This window comes from Sparus aurata, chromosome 19 (assembly GCF_900880675.1).
Source record: "Sparus aurata chromosome 19, fSpaAur1.1, whole genome shotgun sequence".
Taxonomy (NCBI): domain Eukaryota; kingdom Metazoa; phylum Chordata; class Actinopteri; order Spariformes; family Sparidae; genus Sparus; species Sparus aurata.
Genome location: NC_044205.1, coordinates 18,284,928 through 18,301,799, shown reverse-complemented (window position 1 = coordinate 18,301,799; position 16,872 = coordinate 18,284,928). Strand labels below are relative to the sequence as shown.

The window sequence follows — 16,872 nt, the reverse complement described above, 5'->3', positions numbered from 1 at the left end:
TTTGGCCCGTTGGCTCAAGTGCAGCTGCAAAGAAACACTGAGAGCCGGCTTGAACAAAGGAAGGAAATCATACTATGCTTGAAGTCTGTTCCAAGAAGTGAGACTCACAGAGAACCTGCGTAGCCTTTGTGTGGACAAATGAATGCATGGCATGCAAAGCTCAGCGATGGCGAATACTATATACACTGAGATTATTGAATGTGTCACCAGGTTTTGTTTTTTTTCCTGCTTCTTCAGGCTTTCGTTGCAAGGGAGTTATATTTGTCACTTGCAATGTAAACAGTTGCTGAGTTTAAGAGGCTTATATTAGGTTTCACTGCCTTGAAAAAACTGTGCTCGAAATAAATTAAAATACACTCAGAACTCTAAATATTTCAAGGGTGATATCACCGGAGATTAAAACAAAAAGTGTAATGTCATTGTACCAAATTGAATGTAATAAAGTTTCATGAATACCTGTTGATATCTCTGTAAGTAGATCAGATGCAATAAGGAAGAGCAACGGGAGTGAGACAGCAGCCCAGAAAGTACAGGGATAAAGGATAAGCTCCATGTGAGGCAGACTCTCAGGAATACATAATTCAGTAGCTTAACAAACTTACTTAACAAACTTAAAGGATGGAATTCTGCATTTGAGCTTTACCTCGAGTCATGAAATCAAACAAAAACACAGGCTACTTTCTTTCTCGTGCCCTTTTGACTTTGGTGATTCTCCGACTGTTCTGTTAGTGCCACCAGCGAGTCAAAGTTTTTACTCATCCTGTGAAATTGGTCGACTTCCTTTACATGGACTCGCACGACATTTTGTACAGATATTCATGGTTCCTCAGCCTCACTTTGACGATCGCCCGGCTTCACAGTCCTGCTACAGTTAAAAGGACGACGATTCCTCACTCACTGGGTGGCATATCTTGAGTAAAATGCACCGAACGAGCCAAAATCCAACACCTTCATCTCAAAACGTTCATTCTGTACTGAAAGTCTCTCACAAACTATCCTTTTTCTTTCACGGGAACACGGGCTGGCAGATGTATCCCAGCCATTTCACTGCACAGATGTAATGATACAGGCAGCACATTTGGTCATAGACATGGTTTATAATTTGAGACCTGGGAGGTCAGCCCTGTTTATACTCTACTGCATCCACTTCTCTGAAGGGGATACTGCCCGGAGGCAAGTCAGACAGAGCACAGCTAAAACTAGACATTCAAAGGTAATAAATTATAAAACTGGCAAGCTGTTAAAGCTCTACTGTGGATAAGACACTCTTTACTGTTTTATTATTAAGGGACAGCTAAATCAGTATGTAACATGTTGGAGCGTAATCAAATATTAGATAGCAATCCCAAGGTTCCTGTTTAAGAAACATGTTGGTATCAGTTTATCATTAAGTATTCAGGGGTGCACAGGGAGAAGAGATAGCAACTCTCAAACAGAAAGATAATCCAGCCCTCATGAAGTAGGTCAGTAAATGTTTCATGACAGAACAGTGCGTATGACTTGATGCCAACCAGAGGATGTGTGTTGTGTCGGCGTGGGAATGCCAGTGTTTCTGCTCTGCGCGAGAAACTTTTAATTGTTGTGTGAGCATGGTATTCATTACCAAAGGAGACAAGGCCAGAGACTGATAGCAATCGCTCTTAAGATGCAATATGTTTAGAAGCTTCTGACACGACGTCTCAAGGGCAGAGCGGTTTGTCTGATGATGGCCCTTCAGTGTGGAACAGCAACCATCAGCGTGAGTCCACAAAGCAAGCATCATTAGTGCTGCCGAACCTTGAGTTTGGGTGGAAGGCCTTGACACATCGCCTGCAAGTGTTTTTTCGGTCCTGTTCCTGCATGTTTGAGACGTTTCCCTGCTCTTAACTTTGCTCTAACACACCTGATTCAAATGATCAGCTCATCATCAAGCTCTGCTGAAGCCCCTTCATTTGAATCAGGTGCGTCAGGGCTGCAAACCATCTGAAAAAACATGTAGGGCAGAGGGCACTCAGGAATAGGACTGAAAAACACAAATCTACACCATTTAAATGCTGCTCACTTGCCATAAAACTGCCAAAATGAATATAAAAGTGGAGGTCTGATTAAGCATAAACACACTATATGATGTAGCGGCGATGTAATGTAAAAGTTGTTCTGCAGTCTGAAATATGTGATTTTATTCTATTCTCCACAAATAAGACACAACACACTCACCACTCTGTTTCTCTCACTTGTCACTTTGCATTAGAAGGTGGCAGGAATGCACCTTAACATCGGCTGCTGCCTGCCATAAAACGGGGAGAAAACAAGTAACTCAGCTTGCTGGTTACAGTCTGGTAAAATTATCACTATTGGTAGATATTGCAATGATATTTTTATTATGAACTCTTTTGGCTAGGATAATCATGGAGTGACAGTCTGATATTGGGACAGGCCTGCCTCAGCTAATACAAATAATTCCAGAAACAGGCAAAACTGCTGGGAAGAAATGGCTGGTGTATGATAATCTGAGGCAATTCAGATTCTACAAATATACAACTACACTTTACTATAGTTGTGTATTTTTTCACACAATACTCTGCCCTTTTCTTGTCTGCATGCTGATTAAAATCATTTTTGTACTACTGCCTCTTAGAGGCTGGAAAAAATACATGCACAGTCAAAGGAAATGGCCAAATACAACTCAAGTATCAAAAAGGAACAAAACTTTATTTACAAGTCTTCTTTTTTTTATCTGTTTTAACAGATTTAAGTCATTATAAGTATCACTGCAGATGAAATCATTAAAACCGAAAGGCAGAAAATGTCTATTTACATCTTAGTTTTCATTACGGAAAATCACATTTAAATACAGAAATAACATCACAAATTTAGGTGTTCTGACATTTGTTTAAGGAAGAATACAAAACACTTTAATCCAAATTTTCTGCTAATATTCTGGTGAAGTACAGGACCGCAGGCTGTGCAGTGATGTTCTGGATGCTGTATGCATGTCCTGCAAAAGTAGAACAGTAATGTCAGTACGCGAAAACAAACAAAGCAGTTTTATATGTGTGCATCAGAAACGTGCACAATTACAGTTACATTTTATTTTAACTTCCCAAGAGGCATTTTACTGAAATACAATGAAACATCTTAATTCTGCCTTAATATCTGTGATGATGGCTTATTCTTACCACACTGCACCATGAAGGATTGTCCTGGACTGAAACGGGACTCACTGCCGTTGATTGTTACACTCACAGAGCTTGTTAGTAAGTTAAAAACCTGTAAAGAAAATACAACAATGATTAATAAAAGAGAGCATTTCAAGACACTTGATATACGAGGGGACAGAGAGGCAGAGACGACATAAAGAACACAACCACACAAGAGGTAAGAGGGAGAAGTCTACTGACTGTTGTGGTGCTGTGATCCACCCACAGAGGTTTCTTCATGTAGGAGCCCAGCAAGATTTTTCCACTACAGAAGGAGCCACCATTCACATCCACCATTAGGCCAATCGCTCTGCCTTGATAGAAGTACCAATCAAAGTGGTCTGGACTGATCTCAGGACTGTCTGCAATGATATCGAACAGTTCAATTCAATAAAAGGGCTGGACAATAATTACCCGTGTTTTATACCCCTTTGTAAAGACTATTCGATGATAATACAGAGTGTTGATTAAAAATATGGTATCTACGCTACAGATAACAAGCAAAAACTAATTTAAACGCTTTATATTCAGATGTTAAACAATGTATTATGTGAAAATTTCTTGTTTTATCATATATTTTTCAATGGATTCGGACATCCGTGTTGTTGTGATTACCATGCATATTAGCACCTACTTTTGTCCACATTTCCTGACCTTTCCTGGTTTGTTAAGATTTCAAGTTGAGTTTTATTTTTAATAACCAAAAGCAATAACGAAAATTATTATTATTATTATTATTATTATTATTATTATTATTATTATTATTATTATTATTAGTCACAGAATATCTCTGAAAGACTTCATACAGTGTTTGAGGAATCCAAATAATACTGGTATAACATAAGATATACTTTAAGTGACTTTAGACCTGCTCAGCTCCAGAAAGTAGACAAATTATGTCATTGCGAGTACATCTGTAAATGCTTCAAACTGTGGCTTACTGTCGATGGTGGTAGACCAGAGACTCTTGAACCACTCTATCAGGTTGGCCTTATCCTTCGGCTGTAAGATCAGCGGTTTGAGAGGAGGAGCACACAGGTCCGACGCAGACAGAACAGCCTCGCTTCTGTTTGACGGCAAAACTGGAACAAAATAAAGATAAAAGTAGAAGATCATTTAAATCATTTACAAGAAGAGGAAACCCCCATTTTGTAGGCACACAATCAAGGATCAAACATTTGTCATTTAAGTCGATCAAGGTGACAATGAAGAATCAGAGGGAGCTATTTAACCTGGCGATGTGAGCTACACATCCAGGTGTGAAAGACCGAGCTGCTCCATTTTCAATTCCCAACAGAAGGTGAAAGGGCAAAGAATAAATATTTAAGTGTCAACTGTCAAATGTGGCATCTACGCAAAACTGAGCTCAAATGGTTATTTGTCTCTACTGTGCCTGGAATGAATGTTTATATTTCATCCTACATTCACTTACATGTTACAACCTTGAGTTTTTGGTTTGTTTTGTAAGTGTAACAAAACTTGTCTCTTAGAGGCTATTCATCATCACAGTACACATTCATTGGGCTACATTTTTTTTCAGCCATGTAAGAAGCCCTGTGTACACACACTGTCCAAAACAGCACTAAGAAAAACCCCAACAGTCCTCACACCTGGTTGATTTTCATGTAAACTTAACAAATATTTCAATTAACACTACTTGTGCTCTCAGACTGGAGCCTTTATTTTGGTCCAGTGATGGCAGGAAAGAGATAAAAATCCAGATAATATAAAGAAGCATATGTGTTGTAGAAGTCGGTGTGTGTGTGTGTGTGTGTGTTTAAAGATTGTCTGGATAAGGAAAATTTAAAAACCCGAAATTTCGAACCCAGCTCTTGATAAAATGACTGGCCGCAGCTACTTTTCAAGACCAAGGTCTGCAGTCCTTACAAATAAACTAATTGTTCCATAAAACATGACTGATATAAACATGTGTGTTGATTTTATGTTATATTATCATATTCAACTACAAATTATTAGGTGTATATGATGTGTTTTATGTTTAACAACATACTCATGTCATCATTCTCCTCAAACTGTTCCAGCTCAATCATGGAGGACGGCCCGCTTCTGAGGGCTTTTAACCTGCCAGAAAAGAAAAATGATTTAATAAAGTTATAAACTCACATAAACCAACAGAAGCCCAAATTGGAGGGAGTTTGACTGGAAGGTCAAAATGAGATACTTCAGAACTCGTAGTGGCTAAAATGTGGAAAATCTTCAGCATTATGTTGGAGGGCTTCCAAACAACCAGGTGACCGGTCACACACATTATGGGCCTGTCCAAGTCTGCCATGTGAAGGGAGGATGTTAAAAGAAGAAGTAAAAATAGCAACTCTTGAATATAAAATCAAGCAGTTACCAGGAATAATGTATTTTGGGGGTCCCTCTATGTAATCAAATGGCAAAAAAAGACATAATTAATTAAGGACCCTACTTTCATCAGCCAAAAAAACAACTAAAATCCTAATCCCCCCCCCCAAACATAAAACAATGGCAGCACAAGGTGAATGAGGTGTACATTATGTAAAAGGTTGCAGCTAAAATACAGCCAAAAATTGACTCTTTGGATATATGGTCACCATGGATACCAGCCAGTCAAAAACGGGTGCCAAACAAAGTGCCAAAACACTAAGACAGAAAAATTGATATGTCTCATTTTCTGTATAATCACAAAAATAGATTAATTTGTTTTGTTTTTTCTGTTGTGCTGTTTTATTCTTTTCATTTCTTTGGTCTTTAACTATGATCCAGTAAAATCCTATGTAGAGCTATTTAAAAGAACGTGGTAATGTTTATTTACTAAACAATGTGATGTATGAATTTTGTGGTATAGAAAAAAAACACACCAAAAGGGGGAAAAGTTTCCTTACGTGTTCTCTGACTGACTGTGCTCGTCATCTGGGGCGTCGTGGTTCAGAGGGCCGTTGGACTCACCAGCATCCATACTGACAATATCTTCATGTTTCTTGCCAAGTGTTGTATAGTCAGTAACAGTCACTTCCACAGCAGGATGTGCAGTAACTTTACGTTTTTTACTCTGACCCGTTTCTTTACTGCCCAAAATAGTCGGTGTGACTGAAGTGAAAATGTCATTAAACCTCGAACCAAGAGAGCGTTTGACAGTCTTTGGAGCGGACAATGGCTTCACTTTCAGTCGAGGCACAGGAGCTCCCCCTAGTGGTTTTGGAGAGACAACCATGTTGCCATTCATGGGCGCCCCAAGTCCAGGAGATATGCTGTGTTTAGCCTGCTTTTTTCTTTGCTTACGAGGTTTGGGCCCCTGCTGCTGGGGCTGCAAGGAGACGCTCTCTACATCCTCAGGCAGGCCATTAACAGTCCACCAGTTACTGGTCGGTCTCCTCCTCCGTTTCTCAGGTTCTGTTGATCTGAGCTGCTCCCTCTGTCCTCTGGGAGAGACTGCCGCTGGTGAGGTGGATACTTTTTCATTAGGGACATGATGGTAGACTCTTTGAAATACCTTATCCCCTGTAAAACATCACATTGCAGTCTGTTATAAAGCATAGTGGTTATATAACTGCTGTGACCACAAGCCCAGCAAATCAGCCATGGTCTGTGGAGGCACTGTCAAGTTTGCCATCCAACTCTGAGAGAGGTGTGTGCAGCAGAGTCAATAAATGCCTTAGCTTAAAGCTGCCAAGTGAAAACAATATTATTGTAGTTTACAACGAGCATGTAAGGCACAGCAGCTGGATAAATGTTTGTTTTTTGTAATGTTTATGTATTGAATAAATGCTGCTTTTATTTGTAGACTAATGAAGATTGATTATTAGAAGGACTTTCAAAATAAAAAGGGTATTTAAATGATAAAAAGTAGCCTTGTGCAGTAATACAGATAACTGAAGATGCCATACACTGAGATGCATCGAGAATCGTTTTGTACTCGAATAGTTGACAACTGAATCTTAATCGGAACAAATCATGAGGCCAGTGAAGATTCACACTTTTTGTTCGTATGGGTACTGGTACTTTACTTCAGTGTGATTGTGATTGCAGGACTTTCTTACACTACAGCATTAAGCATTACATTTTATTCAAGGACTGTGTGTTTACCTGTGTTTTGGCTGTGCTCTCTGTGTGCAAAGACCAAAGGACTGGACTCCTTGTCTTCGTTCAGGACCTCCTGCTCCTGCTCTTCAATCTGCTCTGCCTCATCCGTATCAAATACTTCTGATGCTTTGACTTTATCTGGAGTGTCTCCTTTTGTTTTTCTGTTTCTGTTCCGGCTGGTTTTCTTTTCTTTAGCTTTATTTATCTTCTGACGAGGTGACAGTGCAGGCTGATTGCCTCTTTTCATACCTCCATCCTTCTTAGTCTTTACAGGAGACAAGACTGTCGCGATGGGCTCCTTCTTACTCTGCTTTGACTTTTTCTGGATAGGCTGGCTGTCTGAAACCTTTGTTTCCTCTGTGATCGGAGAGCCGCTCACCCACCACTGTCCAGGCTGCCTCCTTTTCCTTTTCCCAGGAATCTGAATGTCTTCAGATGAACTCCCTTCAGATACGGCCAGTGGTCTGTTCTGTTCATTCTTTTCATCCACTTCTGTTTCAGAATTCACGATTTCTTTCTCTGTAAGAAAAAAATTCAAAACATACAACAGTGTATAGATGTTCACTTGGATGCGGATAGTAAGTTTTACTGCGATTTTAAATGTTTACGTACATTTCACACTGCATCTCTTAAAATCTCTCTCTTGTGAAATTGCCTAATTCTCTATCAATCCTTGGGGACTACAAGAGCAGCTTATACAGTTCATTTAGAAACATTTATACTGATCAACTACCATAAAAATTAATAAGAGATTTCAACAGAAGGAGATTACCTGGAAGAGCATCTACAGGCTCCTGACTTTGCTCCTTCTCAGCCTCAACATGCACAGTCTCTATCACTGCACCCGATTCCTGCGGCACTTTTTTGTCCCTCTTTAATGACTTAGCCCTGCTTTTCTTGGCATTTTCATTCCCCTCTTTTAAAGACTTTGATCTCTTCCTGATGGAGGAGTTCTGAGCTTTCTTTTCCAGAGTGGGCTTCTTTTCTTCATCCATGGCTGTGTCTTTAGGTTGCTCCTCTGCCTGTTCACTTTGTTTAGATGATGCTTTCTTGAGCTTTTTCTTTTTGTCTTGTTTCTCTTGTGTCATTATGTCATCTGCAGGAGGTTCCTCAGGACTGCACAATTCAGGTTGTTCCTCTGCCTGGTCACTTTCTTCAGATGATGGATTCTTGAGTATTTTCTTTTTGTCTGGTTTCTCTTGTGTCATTAGGTCATCTGCAGGAGGTTCCTCAGGACTGCACAATTCAGGTTGCACCTCTGCCTGGTCACTTTCTTTATATGATGCTTTCTTGAGTCTTTTCATTTTGTCTGGTTTCTCTTGTGTCATTAGATCATCTGCAGGAGGTTCCTCAGGACTGCACAATTCAGGTTGCACCTCTGCCTGGTCACTTTCTTTAGATGATGCTTTCTGGAGTCTTTTCTTTTTGTCTGGTTTCTCTTGTGTCATTAGGTCATCTGCAGGAGGTTCCTCAGGACTGCACAATTCAGGCTGCTCCTCTGCCTGGTCACTTTCTTTAGATGATGCCTTCTTGTGTCTTTTGTTTTTGTTTGGTTTCTTTTGTTTCATTAGGTCATCTGCAGGAGGATCCTCAGGACTGCATAATTCACCCATATCATTTCCAGGCTCAGTCACCTCATTCTTCTTTTCCTTCACTTTCATCTTCTTCATTTTCTGATTGACAGTCTGACTTCCCGGTTTGTTGCTTGCCTGTTCAGCTTCTTGCTGTTTTTGTTCAGTCTCTATGGGGCTATCCTTTGCTCCCTTCTCATCCGAGTTGTCCTTGCTGTTGCTGGGAGTTCTGTTCGGTCTCTTACTGGTGGCACTTTTACTTGGGATGGAAAACCAAAGAGGCGTATCGTCCTCCAAAATCAGGAAATTGTCCTCTGGCTCAGGAGGAGGGGGTGCTTTTATGGGTGAAAGAGACTTCCTAGAACTTACAAATACAAATATTGATTGGATTAATCATAGTTTTAGTACACCAACATTACTTTGTATACATATTTTGGTTATTTTCATTTTTCAACGGGAAGGAAGTCTAGTTACAACTTATTAAGGTGCACTCTTATTATAACTCACCATGAGGGTTTGGGCTGTATAGCGTCTCTTAGCTTCTGTAAAAAAGTGTTCATGTCGTGTCCCACTCGGGCAGGTGCCCCAACAAATGGCTGCTTCCGAGCGCTTTCTGACTTTTTCTCAGGAACCGAGACTTCAGGCTCGTCTCTCACTGCTGACATGGGTGGGTCTGTGTTTACTTGCCTGATGAACAAAAAGACAAAAAACGGGACAAAGTTATTTTGTTACATTTAAACAATGCACCTGAACTACCAAACCAAAACTAACACTGATGATATATTAAACACTTAATAGATCTTACCGTTGTGCTTTTCTTTTGCCTTTCAGATCAGCTGTATGAGGTTTCTTGGATGCTTTTTCTTTGGCTGGCTGACTCTCTTTGCTGCAGAAAAAAGAAATTAAAACACACACATGTATGTTAAAACTCTAGAAGGGCATTCCTCAAGTGATGACCATGGGTTCCAAACAAATAAAGATCAAACATAAAAACCAAACTGGACACTGTATACTGCAATCACTTTTGCAGAGGACCCTTACCATGATACCTCCCCCTCGTTTTGTTGACTGGGTCTGGATTTGCCTAAAGCAATCTTGCTTGGAGGAGACTCCAACTCAAAATCATCAAATCTAGAGGGAAATAAAATTGTTTAAGCAAATTTGCTGTAAATTAAACAGTGAAAATTTACTGCCTCTCGCCGTAAGTTCTGACCATAAGTATTGAAAGTAGAATCCTAAAGTTTGTACATACTAAACCCCTGAAATGCAAATAATCATTCAAAGAATTTATTTCAAACAACTTATTTTCCACATGAAAGGCATTATCGTTACTTACTGCTCTGCGACGGGCCCGTTGCACTGCTGTTCCTGGGTGGGTAGGGACTCTGTCTCTGCTTCTTCTTTTCTTTCATCCTCATACACAAAGAGGACTGGGGACATAACTGTGTCTTTTTCATTATCCATCTGTACTTCACCATCTACAATTACATTCTCTTCAATAGGGCTGGATGTCTTTCTTGGGCCATGCGCTTCAAATGGGATGTCCAAATCTGTAGTAAGAAAAAGCAGCATCCTTTAACAAGAAAAACTTTTCTAGACAATCACCCACCTACAATGCTGTACTGAATTCTTTTCCAAGAAAGCTTAACAACTAGACACACCTGGGCTCATCTAGCCATAACATCCCACATAAAGGCACCCCCATACAGGGTTTAAGAGCATGCAACTCCCCTCTAGTTGGATAGAACAGATGAAGCCTTTCAGATGTGTAAACGTCTTCAGGAAACTGAAACAAGTCCAGTTTCCTACAGTATGGCACTTGGAATCTACATGACCTGGATGGCTAGACCATCATCTACGCTTTTCTAAGCAATACAAAAAAAGAGCCAACATGTGACCTGTACATTTAGAAAAGTCAGGTATTTTCACAGTGGAATATAGGCTTGAGTGTCTTACCAATGTCGAGTTTTAGACTGGGTGTCCCCATTGCAGGATGTAGGCGATCTCCTTTAGGGTCCTAAAGAGTTACAAAACATATTTCAAGGCTCAACAAATCTAAAAGAAGAAGAAGAATCTGCTTAGTCTATATACAAGCACAAAATCTGAAAGTGGAAGACCTTTGTTTAAACTACCAAGCTTTAGTGGTCAAACAAAATGTGGCTACTTTGTCCCATAAATGCAAAAATCATGCCACTGAGATACTATGAAAAGTTTAGGTAGAACTTGCAGACAGAGTTAATTGAATTTTGAAGTGGAAAAAGCTAATTGTGTTTCGACGGACTCATCAGTCTTTTTTCAAGTGAGGACAACACAACAGTAAATAGCTGCTTTCAGGTGACAAACAAAAACACTCCTAAATGTTAAATCAATCATCCGAGACTTGTCAGAGACAGAGACAACACTTGAGTGAGACAGCTTTTTACTTTTTACATGCATATGTCAGCAGAAGTCATCACAGTTAATGATCAAACATTACCGTTTGGCAATTTGGAACTTTTTCTGTTAGTTGTCCTTCCTCCTCTGGTCGTGAAGGAGAGTCTCTACCTGTCTGGTTTGTGTCAGTCCCAGTCTCAGAGATCTGGAGCAGAAGCGACTGAGGAACTTGGTCCTCTTCTTCAAGCGAGGATGGCTCTGAAAAGAATAATGAAGTATAGGTTAACATAGTGACAATGCAAAACAATCTGCAAAATATTAAGGTCAAATTATCCCACACCCAACTCACCCAAGTCATCAAACATCTTATCGATGTCTTCCAATTCCAGCTTTCCCACCCATTGATTAGATGTACTGAAAATACAAATGTTGATATGGTGACTAAAAGATACAAATATAATTACATCTGCATTAAACATCATTTCAATAAAGTCAATTTTACAAATGGACATACAACATTCACAACTTGAATATAATGTGACAATAACTGTTATTTATTATTTAATGTAACAAGACATTCCCTTTAAACTACCTTTTTTTGTTTGGAATGTAGCTGAGTTTCCTCTTCGGTCTCCTCTGTGAACAGACAGTTGAAGAAAAATCAGCTAGTTTTTAACTGTAATTCAGATAATTTGTAAATCTAGAAACAAAAAAAGAAGATCTAACATCACTTTAGCGTCACGGTAAGAAGCCAGTTTATTAGGAACACAAACCTAAATCTGCTCTAGTATATTTGATGCAACAGTCCTTGCTCATGTTAACTGACATAGGACGGACACAATATTCGCCCAAAGTATTACGCGATACGGTTCAACACCATAACAAGCTACATCCTCATAAATTGTCATGACTGTGAAGTTAAAACACCTCTCTCAACAACAAAACCTAAACACTCCTAAAACCGTAGTGAAGCTTCGAATCATTAAATTGCTGCTTTATTGGTTTCAGCTACCTGAGCTTGTTTGTAATTGTACATGGCAACCGAGTGTTACAAGCCCTTCCTCTTGGTTTTGGTTAAGGTTACGCGTATGTTCACCCCTCTTTCCTCGCGGGAACAACAGAAGATAGATACAGATGAATAAGAAATTAACTTACCAAGGTAGGGTAGTTGTCCTCCATGAATGTTAGCTAGCTATTTCCAACGTACGGCGATAACGTTAAGTGACTGTTTGCGACAGCTAACCCAAGCTAACGGTAGCTAGCTAGCATTTTGTTTTCACTAGCTGCTCTTCTTATTCGGTTAGCCCCCGGAATGCATATATTTAAAGACGCTCTCTGAAATTAAGCTGTGACTAAATAATTAATAGAGTGAAAGCTGATAATAAAGCTATTTCACCCATTTGATATGCGACGTTACAGACAGTTAGCCAAATGGCGCTGTTTACAATTTGTAAATAACCCGCGCGCTGATATCCGTGGGTGACTTCCTGCCCTGAGTCCGGACTCACAGACATGCCTATCGCTACTTTGGCAGATGCTTAAGAAACAGTTTGTATTTCAAAAACATTTAATAAAATTGACTACATCAACAATATGATATCAACTGAACTATATTACTGATGGAGCTTGTTGTCAATGCGCGAAGGCTTTCATCGCTACAACTTGGCTGCCTGAAAGAACACACTCAGGGAAAGAAATCACAATGCTTATTTGATGTTCTTCTTCTACGTTTTATTTTTCGGAAGTTGGCGCTTAGCTTTCCTGCCCTCTACAGGTTAATAGTGGTAATGATAATTCTATCCTTAAAAAATTAATGATAATAAGATAAATTAGATATTATTTTGTTATTTTTCCTTTTAACAAAAGTCCTTCCCCGTTTTTTGTTGTTGTTGTACGTGATCAACCTTTAGCAAATGACTAACATTCTGATGTAATATCTGATTATGATATTATGATATTTTTTAGTAGCAACTGTCTTCTTTAATTGTGACATTCTTGTTCGTCTGCCATATTATAAAGAAAGCACCCACATTGCAGCTGTACGGTTAAAACACTTAGAATCACGCATTTAAATTGCACAAATCCTTTATTTCAAATAAATATGTCAAGATGTGAAAAGTACAGTAATAATTGGAAGGAACAATTTAATATTAAACAAACAAACTCTGTAAACTCTTCTGTAAACTCTGGGAAATGGTAAAGCATAAGGCCTATATTGTTAAGTGTTTGATCACAATGTTATGCCCCTGCAGTGTTGTAAAACTATCCTTATCAGAGCGTAATGAGTTGTGTTAGCAATGCATGTTAGAAAAGAGCCATAAAAAGTTTAGAGATCAGTCAGACAAATTACATTTATTACATTGTTTTACAATGCAAATTATACCAGGGTGCATTTTAAATAATACTGTGTGTGATCAAAATGCAGTAAGATTTATTAAAGGGGCACTTTGTAATTCTGGAGAAGAAATTTTAATCCGAATGGAAAGATCTTCTTTGTTTTCATGACTGAACAAACTGGATAAACGATCTGACCCTAAAGGACAACACAATTTCATACTGTTTTACTTTGTTTATATTTTGAGGACCCTGCCACCTCTCGAGCTTTAAACAGTGTTCTGGGGACCTTTTTTCTTTTGGGAACCACTTGTGTATTCAGTTATGAAAAATTCAGAGTTTGAATGTCTTCTTCAAAACTAGTGCCCTTTAAAACATTTAATAATAAGACAAAAAAAAGAAACGCACGACCTTTTTCTAGCACATTTGAAATCACGTGTCAGTGTGTGACATCATAAAAATGTTCAGCTAAATATCTTTTTCTGCTTCTTGGCGATCTCCTTCGGTTCCATGGCTTCAGGACTGATGTCTGCATACAGCGGCTGCTTGATATGTCTCCACACTACCAAAACAATCCGGATGGCAAACAGCACACAGGCCAGGGCCAGAAGCACAACTGAGAGAAGAAAATCTGGTTAGTCCTCATACACTAGAGGTAAAATGTTACTGTAGTTGGACCACTGTTTCAAAAGCTCTCTAACTACATTTACTTCCACAGATTATTACGATGGCATTTCTTGTAAGTGTCTTACCAATGAAGATGCCATTGCGGCTGGGCGATTCACCGTTGTAGTTTTTGTCCAGGTTTCCGGACAGCGCCCAGATGACAACAGGGTAGACGATGAGGATGTACCTCACATGTTTGTCAAGGACAAAGTTTTCCAAAACAAACCTGCCAAACACAAAGCAGAATCACATTGCCTCACAATCTCACTGATGATTTTGCACGTTGCCTCTCTAATTTTTTGGCATTTTTAATTGAACCTGACTTACCACACAAGCAGAACAACAGACAAAACAGAGTAAGAGACGGTGGCGGCATCCAGTGGGGACATATTTACTTCATAAGTCAGTACAATGGCCACGTTGATTAGTGTTGCGATGGTTGTCCACGCTGTGTAGATCATCACACCGTTCTGGACCTGCAGATATCATACATCACATTAATTCAACGCTGACCTACACTTAATGATGCAAATCCTGTATGCCTGTCGTACTAACCAACACACGGATGAGCCACAGGTCGGTGTTGTGGTATTTCTTGAGCCAGGGTCCGTAAATATGGAGTCCATGGCAGATGAAGAATAGCATGGAATAATTTGTGCAGATGACCAGGACGAGAAAAGTCAGCGCCGCAATCATAATTCTTCAGAAAGGCACAAGAACAGCAGGAAAATAGGTTTAGTGTCTGTGTTTGGATTAGTTTCTATGACAGTAAAACAAAGTTAGACCTCCCAGTCCGGACAGCTAGCTGCACGGCTAACTGAGCTAACTTGCTCCCGGCAACTACAGTAAACAAGAGTAAGCCGTAACTGTGATGAAGTAACAATTCAAGAGGCGGCCTATTGTTGCATATTGCACCTCTTATTGTAAAATGAATAGTCAGAGGAGACATTTCAAACCCTTACCCTTGGTCCCAAACAAGCAGCCAGCCGATATTGAAGCAGAGATTGATGCACCAGCTAATAAAGAATCCGTAAGGCAACACCGCAGGGCTGCAGTACACGTAGCCATAGCCGTTCCTTCAAGAAGAAAAAAAACAAGTTTCCGCACTGTGAGTCTCCTCAGAACAGCAATAATCAGTATTAAGGAAATATTGTTCTCTGTGGCTTTTACTTTTTTCTGCTACAACTACATTTGTCTCATATCATCCCAAAAAAGTTATTACAGAAACATAGATTGACCCAGGTTCAACTTTTTTAAGTTTCTAACAAGAAAATATACAATTTTGGCCCCTACTTCCTGCAAAGTCCTGAGACGATGTAGATAACCATTGCTGTCAGCCAGACGTAGATGACACTCCAGATGTTAAAAGTCCATCCTGAAGGTGTGATCTGGGTGTCAAACACAGCAGACACATTGGCCGTAGTGGTTCTATAAGGACCTGGAGAGGAAAAATGCAAATAATGAGTGCTATGGAGAAGAATGTAACACGTTTATCTACTATTTGTGATTGCCAAACATTCTTAGGGCACACTCCCAATTGGCCCAGTTGCTCCGTACCGTCCCAAAATGCAATTGTCCCTCCTCCCCAGTCCCTACGTTGGCCTGCACTCACACTGCTCTGGACCCAACCAGGCCTGAGCACGGTTGCCTCTTGTACATAAGTGTCCACGTTGTGTACTCATACTCGTGCTCGTGTTCATGCATGAGTGCCGTGCCGTACTGTGCTTGAGCGCGGTACGGGGCGCTGGTCAAAAAAACTGGACGGTGGGGGTCAAATGTTTTAAGGCCCGGTACGGATTGCCTCGTATGAGCGCGCCCTTAGTGTGTCTATTGAAAGTATTAGTTTACTTCCTCTACAAGTTGAAGGGGCAGTATGTAGTATTGGAGAAGAAATTAAAAATCAGAATTTTTATATTTACAATACCAATGAGGTCATGTTACAAACTCAGAAATATCATCTTTTCCATGTCTGAATAAACAAGCTGTTTAGGAAAATAAGGTCCCCACAACGCTGTTTGAAGCTAGAAAGGTGGCAGGGTCCACCACATATAAACAAAGTAGAACAGTATGAAACTGTCTTGTCCTTTAAGATCAGTTTGTTGATTCCATTTATCCAGTCATGAAAACGAAGGACTTTGTTTATTTAGTTTGTTTAGGCATTAAAAATCAATGAAGAGCTTTCAGTGTTTAAAATATCTTTCCCAAATCTACATAGTGCACCTTTAAACTAACGAGTCTAAACACAAAAGAGACAGGGGTGAAGAGGCTTTAACTCACCAAGTCCAACTACAGACAGCCCGTTGAACACCAGACTTATTGCAAAGCCAGCAAGAAACGCCACAATTGCAGCAAGACGTCCGTGATTATGTTTTGCCATCATGATCTACTGTGAAAGAGGAAAAATATGCAAACATATAATTTTTTTTCAGTTTAAACACATCAACGTAAATGCAAAAAGCTTCTTAAGAAGACAAATTAAAGAATTACAAAGGACATATGGATGACAGATTAATTCTTTGGTTTTCAAAACATTGTGGCGTTTTATACTCAATGAGCGAATTAGATGTGAGCTCAAAGAAACATGCTTTCAGCTTCACTGTCGATGACCTGCATTTGAACCTGACCTCTCTGAGGAGTGGGAGAGTGATAACAATCAGTCACCTTATGTACTTTAGCATGTA

General features: G+C 39.6%; 2 protein-coding genes and 1 long non-coding RNA gene across 4 annotated transcripts; 1 reads left to right on the top strand and 2 right to left on the bottom strand.

The window, feature by feature from the left end:
- Nucleotides 1-2,670: 2,670 nt before the first annotated feature.
- LOC115570345 (titin) lies at nt 2,671-12,724 on the bottom strand. Of its 2 annotated transcripts, none has more exons than XM_030398872.1 (17): nt 12,347-12,724; nt 11,784-11,827; nt 11,541-11,605; nt 11,295-11,449; nt 10,775-10,835; nt 10,155-10,368; nt 9,860-9,949; nt 9,624-9,704; nt 9,326-9,505; nt 8,020-9,182; nt 7,251-7,766; nt 6,050-6,602; nt 5,191-5,261; nt 4,121-4,261; nt 3,381-3,541; nt 3,159-3,249; nt 2,671-2,977 (listed from the first exon to the last, which is right to left on the bottom strand). In XM_030398872.1, exons 1-17 carry the CDS (start codon nt 12,368-12,370, stop codon nt 2,895-2,897), a joined length of 3,693 nt encoding a protein of 1,230 aa, XP_030254732.1. In that variant the 5' UTR covers nt 12,371-12,724; the 3' UTR covers nt 2,671-2,894. The 2 variants fall into 2 exon arrangements, with proteins under 2 accessions (XP_030254732.1, XP_030254731.1); XM_030398871.1 differs by having other exon boundaries at nt 6,050-6,665; nt 12,347-12,712.
- On the top strand, nt 12,174-14,356 carry LOC115570347 (uncharacterized). Its single transcript, XR_003981748.1, has 3 exons — nt 12,174-12,350; nt 14,046-14,159; nt 14,244-14,356. It is a non-coding gene; the product is annotated as an uncharacterized LOC115570347 (long non-coding RNA).
- LOC115570346 (uncharacterized) lies at nt 13,517-16,577 on the bottom strand. The gene is made up of 7 exons (XM_030398873.1): nt 16,469-16,577; nt 15,485-15,629; nt 15,154-15,267; nt 14,747-14,891; nt 14,519-14,667; nt 14,278-14,417; nt 13,517-14,141 (listed from the first exon to the last, which is right to left on the bottom strand). The coding sequence occupies exons 1-7, from the start codon at nt 16,569-16,571 to the stop codon at nt 13,990-13,992; spliced, it is 948 nt and encodes a 315-aa protein (XP_030254733.1). The 5' UTR covers nt 16,572-16,577; the 3' UTR covers nt 13,517-13,989.
- Between the last annotated feature and the right edge of the window lie 295 nt (nt 16,578-16,872).